The 9,485-nt window shown below is 45.3% G+C and overlaps 1 protein-coding gene across 13 annotated transcripts in view; it reads left to right on the forward strand.

Moving 5' to 3' along the window:
- The window catches only part of PKHD1 (polycystic kidney and hepatic disease 1 (autosomal recessive)), a 484,191-nt gene that overhangs the window by 345,598 nt on the left and 129,108 nt on the right, over nucleotides 1–9,485 (forward strand). For all 13 annotated transcript variants that reach the window (XM_019520930.1, XM_019520934.1, XM_019520940.1 and 10 more), the window contains 4 exons: nucleotides 836–990; nucleotides 5,709–5,861; nucleotides 6,264–7,142; nucleotides 8,695–8,863. In XM_019520930.1, coding sequence (XP_019376475.1) covers nucleotides 836–990; nucleotides 5,709–5,861; nucleotides 6,264–7,142; nucleotides 8,695–8,863 — 1,356 coding nt within the window. The remainder of the gene's footprint in view (nucleotides 1–835; nucleotides 991–5,708; nucleotides 5,862–6,263; nucleotides 7,143–8,694; nucleotides 8,864–9,485) is intronic.

Genomic DNA, 9,485 nt, shown 5'->3' on the forward strand with positions numbered 1-9,485 from the left:
ACAGACCTTACGACGACAGGCTGAGAGCCATGGGGCTCTTTAGCCTGGAAAAGCGCAGGCTCAGGGGTGATCTGATGGCCACCTATAAGTTTATCAGGGGTGACCACCAGGATCTGGGGGAACGTTTGTTCACCAGAGCGCCCCAAGGGATGACGAGGTCGAACGGTCATAAACTACTGCGAGACTGTTTCAGGCTGGACATAAGGAAGAATTTCTTTACTGTCCGAGCCCCCAAGGTCTGGAATAGCCTGCCATCGGAGGTGGTTCAAGCACCTGCATTGAACACCTTCAAGAGCAAATTGGATGCTTATCTTGCTGGGATCCTATGACCCCAGCTGACTTCCTGCCCTTTAGGCAGGGGGCTGGACTCGACGATCTTCCGAGGTCCCTTCCAGCCCTAATGTCTATGACATCTATGAACAGAAGAGTTAAAAGTCACTGAGCAAATGGAGGTAAGTTTATGGGTAAAAACAGACATTCGATTTCTCTTGGGACAAAACTTTTTGTTCGGGGATCCTACAGACCTACAAGCCCATTGCCCCACTTTAAGTACCTGTGAAATCTCTGAGAAACCACTTTTTCCCAGGACAATTGGAGCTAATTTGAGTTAATTGCTATTCAAGCTGCATGTGGAAATGAAGGTCTTGCTCCTGTTCCAGTGCAAGTCAAAGGATGGGACAATCACACCCGAGATAAACGCAAGGTCTGTTTTTTCCCTATGTGTTTCATTGAGTATGTTGTCTTAGATTTTCCTTGGCAAATTCTTCATTCTTCTTTGAAACGTCTCTGAATATAAACTTGCTCATTGCTGTTATTAACTTTTGTGGGGCTCAAGGATTTTGCTTGCAGATGAAGTGGACTGGAGTCACGGTGGAAACATTGTCATCAGTTCCTCCTCTTACGAACCTCACCAAGCCGAGGTAGTCACGGTTAAAGAGATCAGGAACCATAGCATTAAAATCCATGAGCGCCTTCTCCACAGGCATATAGGTAAGAAACTTGTCTTTCTTTGTCCTCTTTATCCCTTACCACGTTTTTATTGTTTTGTTGCATGATAACTCCATCATCTGGCCCATTATTCCTGTATAGCTTTGTCTTAGAATCATATATTGAATGACAGTGAGAGATTTTGCCTCTACCTTCCTGCTGATGTGTCTTCATTTCTTTTTTCTGTATGCTTCTTCATGCCTGTACTAAAGTGCAGGATGTTCAAAGCAGAGTAGGCAATGTAACTGGACTATTGCTTTGAATGATAAAGTTAACCACGTTTGAAAATCCCACTCCAGCTGTGTATGTATGTATATAAATTAGAGCTGTCAAAATAATGAGGGGGGAAAAATTGGTTTCATTGCAAAATATATTTTGAAATATGAAATTTCAGAAAATGTGGACAACCTCTAGTAGAGGAGGTGGTCAGAATCACGAAACTTTCATTGTGAGTTTTTAATTTTGAAATGTGAATTATTGATTCAATTTTACACTTTGAAACATGTTGACAGGTTTTAACATGGATGCAAAATGCATAGATACAAAATATATATATATGACACGTATATACTTATATAATCTCACATATATCAGGACCTACTTAAATCATAGCAAGGCAAAGGGGTTTTTGCAGCCTGCTCACAATACGCAGAGCCTGCTGTGTCCCTCAGCGCTGATTGGTGGATAGGCCCCAGTGGGGAGGTGGGATGGGTGACCAACATCTTGATTGCTGGTTGCCCTTCATGCTGCCTCAACCCTCGGCGCTGATTGGTGGAGAAGGCCAGGCAAGTGGGGGAGGGACAAGGGGGCAGTCACCATCTCATCTGCTGCCCTTTATGTCACCCCACGAGCCAGTGCCTTCCCCTCCCAGCAATGAAGCCTGCTGGCTCCCACTGGGAAGCCAACATTTTATTTTTATTAATTTCTTTTTGTGGATGATCCCGGATTTCGCAGGCTCTGTGAAATCTGCAAAACTAGAAATTAAGTGTGTGTGTGTATGTGTGTATACACACACACACATATGCATGCATGTACACACACACACATACATACACACATATATATACACATACACACACACACGCACACACACACAAACATATATATGTATAAATATATATATATATATATATATATATATAAAACACATATTTTTATAATATGTATAGAGATAAATAATTTATTGATACTTAATGTTTTGCTATCATGTTACACAGGGATATAATTATTTCTGTACAAATTATGATGGCATATTTGTATATAACAAGTGGGTCAAACCAGTTTGGTCTCCTGGGCTAGATCTGGATCCAGATCTGGATCTCTTTACAGATAGGATCTGGACTTACTTGAAGCAGTGGTGACAGCAGCAGGGTAGGCAGTGGCAGGGAGCTGGGGAGCTTAACACAACCATTGCTCACCCCCTACAATAGAAGCACATCCCCAGTGGAGCTCCATGTCCTGGATTTTGGCAGCAGGCCCTACCCCCACTAATCCGGCCCTGAATTCCTGGTTTTTCTAGGAGCCCCATGGGATGCATGACATGGCTTCATGGGCTGGATCTGGCCCAGAGACTATACATTTGACACCCCTGGAATATAACATGTTATTTACCATATTTACGCAAATCCAAGATGAGGCTCCCCCCATTAACTTGTCTTGGATTTGAGTATGAGATAGTGGAGGGGAGCAGGTAACTTCTGCAGCTCTGGCTCTGGCTCCAGCTCCGGCTTTGGCTCTGACCTGGGGTTGGAGCCACACCTGCCACTGCCTCTGCCCGTCCAAATCTCTCCATCCTGCGGACTCAGGTCCCTTATATCCCTTCCCCATCTTTCTCCCCATAGCCTCCCTCACAAGCAAGGAGCAGTTCCCCAACATGGTCTGGTATAAGCAGCAGCAGCAGCTCTGTCCAGTCTTGGAGCTGGGGCCAGAGCTGCTACACTGCCACTACTGCTAGGGTGACTACCTTTTCAAAAACCAAGCATGCCTGCCCATCCCCTCCCTACTACCCCCCACCCTGTGGAGGCAGTACAGCTGGAGAAGAGCACAGTGGAGCCTGTGGAAGGTGGAGGAAGATGTGGGCTGCAGTCCTCAGGGCTTCCCACCCTGCTGCCACCTGGGCAGCACTGCAAAGATATACCCCCTGCTGCTGCTGGCTGGGCAGAGGTGGCATGGCTGGCATGGAGCTCCCAGCGGAAGTGGCAGCCCCAGGCCTCCCTGCTCCATTCCATCCTCCGATGCTGGGTCCTTCCTGCTGGGCCATGGAGGCCTTGGGGGAGGGAAACAGGGTGGGAAGTCTCTAGCGCACAGTGGACAGCCTGCATCCTCCCCTGTCCGTTGCACAAATCTGGGGGGTATTTTCCCTCCTATTTCCCCCTCCCTGGGAGTGTGCAGAGCAGTGGGGAGCCAGCCTTCATGCTGCCCCCCAGATAAGCTTCCTGTGGCTCCATCACACTCCCCTCGCCAGGCCATGCTGATCCATCTCATCCCTGGAATCTACTCATGGCCCCAGTGACCCCTTGATCGCTGAGTGACCCCCAGCCTTAGCCACTCACAACTCGATATCGCAGGTCTTTAAATCAAGAATGGATATCTTTCAAAAAGATTTACTGAGGTTCAGTTGGGCTTACTATGGAACGTACTTAATGCGGCACGCAGGTTAAATAAGATAAACCTAGTGGTCCTTTCTGACCTACAAATTTGGAACCTATTTTTGCAAGGTTGTGGTGTCAAATTTATGTTTAGATGGATATAGTGTCATCAAGCTGGGGGGAGTAGTAGATACAGGGGAGGGCAGGGCTAGGATTCACAGTGACCTAGACTCTCAGGATTGGGTGAAAAGGAATCTCATGAGGTTCAACAAGGACAAGTGTGAAGTCCTGCACTTAGGATGGAGCAATCCCATGCACTGCTACAGGCTGGGGGCTGACTGGCTGGACACCAGGTCTGCAGAAAAGGATGTGGGGGTGAAAGTGGACAGTGAACTTAGCATGAGCCAGCAGTGTGCCCTTGTTGCCAAGAAAACTAATGGCATCCTGGGCTGCATCGGTAGAAGTGTTCCCAGCAGATCAAAGGAAGTGATTCTTCCCCTCTATTCAGCACTGGTGAGGCCACATTTGGCATCCTGTGTTTTTGGAGGTTTTCAAAACCATCTGGACAAAGGTTTGGCTGGGATGATCTAGTTGGGGATGGCCCTGCTTTGAGCAGGTGGTTGGACTAGATGTGACCTCCTGAGGTCCCTTCCAACCCTCACTTTCTATGATTGTATGGTTGGACATAGGGGTGTTCAGATCTTTTGCTATGTTTTGTAGTATTTTGCATAGTCGGGTTATTTTGAGCAACTGGCTGCTCATAAAGCAAACTTAAGTAAAGAAAGAAATGACCTGTCACCTCTAGATTGTCATGTGACCAAAAGTCTTTGCCATCGGGTTAGTTCGTTTCCTTGTCCAATGCTGTTAGCTTCAGGCTATGTTTATACTGCTTCCCTGCCCAGCCTGGAACCGCTGCTGAGAAATAATTACTCCCACTGCATATATATATCCAAATCAAGCAGTTAGGCAGAGTAGATGATATCACGGGGTATTGAGAGTGTGTCTTGGTGCTGCCGCTATGCAGAGGAAGCCTGGGACGTGCTCGCTCTAAAGTTCCCAACACAGTAGCATCAACTTCTGCTTCCAGCAAACTTTTGGCCAAGCTCCTCCAAGTCTTGTGCTTCCATAATTTGGCTTACACTGAATTTGCAGCCAGTGCTATCAATAGTACCAGTTTTAGCTTTGTTTGCTTTAGAATTACACCAAGCTAAAGGGAGAAGGAGGAAAATGAACTATGAAACTTGTTTTTTGTTAAACGGGGCAAAGCTCGACTCTGCCTAGCTCGGTTATGTAGGCTGAGAGCCACACGTTCCGTGCAGCGTGCCATAGAGCACAATATGCAGTTTCATTTATAAGGAATCTTTGCTTGTATTATTCAGCACTAAGGGGCACAGAGCCAACTTCAGGTCAAATCCTGGCTCTGGTGAAGACAACGGGAATTTTCCATGGATTCAGGAAAGGCCTGGTTTCACCCTGTGCGGTTTTGCTGGAATAAGCGGCTATGGTTCCATACAACCACACTGAAATGGCTCATCACAAATCCAAGGGAGCTTGCCTGAACCAGGAGATGGGACCTGGTGGATGTCTGTTTCCCAGTGTAGAAGGGTTTCCCAAAGTCCTGTGCACTGTTTAGGACTCAAGGGGAGATTAAGCATGATTTGAAGCCTTGTGAACTGGAATCAATTTCTTGCACTTTACATGCAATGTTAGTACAAAGTTTTATAATAGTAAATTGATTTTAGCAGCGGCATCAGGCTGATCACTGTGTGAACTTGTAGCCTCGGGAAAGACCAGCTTTGGCTTACAGGATGCTAAGGCACAATGACTCCAGTACGTTTAGTTGAAGAGCACAGAGTGGGAATTTTCCTGTTGGTTCAGGAGGTGCTTACCCTATTGAGCAGACTTGGCACTCTCTTTTTGGGAGATCAATACCCATTGTAAATAGTGACATTCAGGTGGCCTTTTTGCTTCTCTGTTTGTGCTTCTGGACCGTGCTGAGGACAAATGAATCTGAACGGCAGTGCAGCTGCTGAGGGGAAACCAGGCACTTGTTGCCAGAGTGGACGTCCCGAAAATATTGATTTCCAAAATCTCATAGGTAGTGATCATATTCCTCCCCTTGCGATTCCCCAGGGCATTCCCATAACACAGAAGATGGTAGACAGCTGCCTTTGGCTGCAGAGGTTGGGCTTCTAACACGGAGTATACAGATCAAGTCTGACACCGTTTGCGCTGGGAGGCTTCTAGTAGGACGCTTTAGAAATGCCAATGGGGTGGAATATGCAGGTAGGTAAAACTCACCCACTCGGTTCTATCGCAGCAATCCTGCCCAGTTCAGCCCAGGCCAGTACTTTGGAAACCAGCTGTAACTTGTTCTATTTGCTGTATAGTACTGAGCCCTCAGAAAAAAACCCAAAAAACTAGTAGTGTAGTAATAATAACCTGAAAAACTATCCAGATTTTTTACCGGCATTTTGTCTTGCTTTGTAAACAAATGCCGGGTTTGTGCCTTGCATTTGTATGGCGTTCCGTTTATCATCTAGTTCTTTGCAATTTTTTCCATGGGTTGTTTCTTAGATAGTATTGTGGTAATTATGGTTATTCTGACTATTACTACTGATGGTGATGATGAGGAGGAAACAATCTGTCTCCAATTACTTTTATCTCACTGCATTTATCGCACTGCAGGTGCCCTTCAGCTCTTAAATGTTGAACTTCTGAACTTTGGGCCTTCACACCTTCCTGCCATTGAGTTCAGAAATGTATCCCAGGGATCTGCAGTAATCGCTTCCAGCATTCACCAGACCTGTGGGGGTGGCATTCAGTCAGTTGCAAGCCATGGCATCGTACTGCGTGATAATGTAATGTTCAGTACAGTTGGCCCCGGCATTGACTTGGAAGGCCAAAACCATTCTCTTACAAGGAACCTTATCATTCTGAGCAAGCAACCAGAAGGGTCACCAGACTGGGTTGCTGGTATCAAAGTAAACCTCGTAGATGGTGCCTATTTACTTGGTAATGTTGTGGCAGGATCTGAACGAATAGCCTTTCACATCAAGGGGCAAGAGTGTTCCCTTGCCAGAGATCAGTACATTGAAAATGTAGCCCATTCGAGCCTTCATGGTGTCCATTTATACCGAGGAGATGGGTTTCAAAACTGTACCAGGATCACTGGTTTCCTGTCCTACAAGAATTATGACTACGGTGTCACGTTCCATCTTGAAAGCAGTGTCGTGATGGACAATATGACGTTGGTAGACAATGCGGTGGGCGTCCTGGCTGTGGTGGTGCACCGCTCTTTTGAGCAGCACTGTTTGAGGAAAGAATACATCAAATTTAGGACCTCTGTCATTGTTGCTACAAGCAAAACGTTTGACTGCATTAAGGACAGAATCAAGCCCCTCTCAGGTGACCCGACTTCCAGGGACCGAGCTCCACGTTCCCCTCAAAGAGGCCGCATTGGGATTCTATGGCCTGCATTCGCCTCTGATACAAGCCGATGGCCTGATAAACCATGGCACAAAATAAGAAACGATGCATCAGTCTCAGGAATCATGAAGCTACAAGGTTGGTCTTTCTTTGTGTTGGCATTAGCATGAACATCCTAGCAAAATATCCCATCCAGAGTCATTATTTTCTGCCTATTTATGCATCACCCTCTCCTGCAATCTGAAATGGATACAGTGAGTGAAATTCTGGTCCCACAGAAGTTAATGACAAAATGTCTTTTGACTTCACTGAAGCCTAGATGTTGGCCAGGGTTCCTCCACGTATACCTAACTGTTGTATTGTACTCTGGGTCACTGCACAGCTTGCACATATACTTCAAAAGAACCTTTATTTCAGGGGTTGAAGAAGTGGTTTCTCTATTTGATATACCTGCCTAATCTATTGGTATCTATGGCTGGATAAAGATAACAAGGATGTCAACTGGTTTACAGATTTTGTTTACTGTGTTCATAGATTCATAGATATTAGGGTCGGAAGGGACCTCAGTGGATCGTCGAGTCCGACCCTCTGCCCTGGAGGGTGCCGTGTTCAGAGTCAGTAACCTGTATTGTGGTTCTGTTTAGTAAACACTGCTATAAAAAAGCCAGACAATCATAATACTCATTATTATTACAATGGGTAATGACAGTAAATAACTTCAGTGGAAGTGTGTAACACTCACTTAATGAATGATTGTAGCCTTTTATCCCTTGTGTTCTTGGGTCAAACAGAACGTGCATTACAAACAACACAAGAGTTTGCATTACAGAAGCATGCAGATGACTGTGTAGTTTCAGATCTGCCTATCCAAGGCCAGTGATTCTCAACCAGGGTGCTAGAGCACCCTGGGGAGCCTTGAGGTACTATAGGATGCCATGCAATATTAGCACTGTTAGGTATGCAAACATTATTCAAAGGATAAAAAACCCAGAGATTTCAAATAGGAATCCATAGTGTTATAAATATCCTGACTTGCTATGGCCCTTCAGAAGTCTTTGCCACAGAACGATTGCTCTATTATTTTTCTGTAGTCAGAAAATGAGTGAAAATGAAGAGCTGGTATTTTCTAAGGGGTGCCTGGAGCCTTTCAGGGGTGCCTTGAGTCTAAAAACGTTGATAAGAACTGTCTTAGGCTTTGATATGACCCCCCCATTATGTAGGTGTCTGAGCACCTTGCAATCTTGTATCTTTATGACACATTTATATTAGGAAGTGCTATTAGCCTCATGGGGGTCTCTAGCACTATTTTCAACTTCAGGTGAGTTAAACCCCAGTTAGAGCATAGGCACATGAGCAAGGCACTGTGAGGCAAACAAAGCAGTGCTTTACTGTACATCACTTTGTCATTTGTATCTCCTTGCCCACGGGAAATGAAATATAGCTCACTATAGCTTAGCCCTCGGTGAAGGTAGGCTCAGCTACTGTGGATTAAATCTCATTTACTGCCATATCAGAGCATGCGCACAGGCAATTACTGCAAAACAACTGCCGTGGCATAAGGGCTCACCCTCCCATGTGTCCCAGTAGTTTGTCTGTGTGTTTATACCTTTAGTAAAGTGACAAGCCTGAAACCAGTTTAAATTCTTAGAGGGGTTGCATTAATGTTGAGGGTTTTTTTTTTCCCCCATAGAAGTCACCTTTACTGGTTTTACAAAGAGTTGCTATAGTGATGACATGGACATCTGCATCATGTCAAATCCTGATAGCACTGGCATCATGCACCCAATCACATCTGAGAAGATGAGAATGCTACATGTCAATGAGAAGAACAAGCTTTACTTTCATACGCTGCAAGCAAGGTAGTGTGCTTTCTTCTTATTAAGAAGCTACTCTCCCCCCCCACCAATTTTTATAATGCATGTGTGGCACCAGTTCCCCACCTGGTCATATGTTTCTCTGTCTTTAGCACTCATCACTATAGAATTAGCATATTTAAGTAACGCTTACTTCTATTTCTAATGAGTTTCATTTTTTCATTAGGACCATGGGAGTTAGAAGCTGGACATGAGTCTAAACCAAAATTCATGGGGATATTCAAAATCTAAACTCGGGCCCAAACTCGAGTGCTATAATTAACTGAATTGCTATAAAGTACTGAACTAATTTTTCTGATCCACACTACCCTTCTAAATCGAGCTGTCCATTTCTCTACCTCCTCTTGTACTGATCATGTATGGGACCAAAACTGGAAAAATCTGAGCATCTAATTATTTATCTTAACTTAGGATGCAAGTTTCTTAGTTTCATAGTTTCTAGGGTCGGAAGGGACCTGAGCAGATCATCTAGTCCGACCCCCTGCCATGGCAGGAAGAGCACTGGGGTCAAATGACCCCAGCAAGGTGGTCATCCAACCTCCTCTTAAAAACCCCCAGGGTGGGAGCCTGCACCACCTCACTTGGAAGCTGGTTCCAGACCCTAGCC

This window comes from Gavialis gangeticus, unplaced genomic scaffold (genome assembly GCF_001723915.1).
Source record: "Gavialis gangeticus isolate Ggan-Ray unplaced genomic scaffold, GavGan_comp1, whole genome shotgun sequence".
Classification (NCBI taxonomy): Eukaryota; Metazoa; Chordata; order Crocodylia; family Gavialidae; genus Gavialis; species Gavialis gangeticus.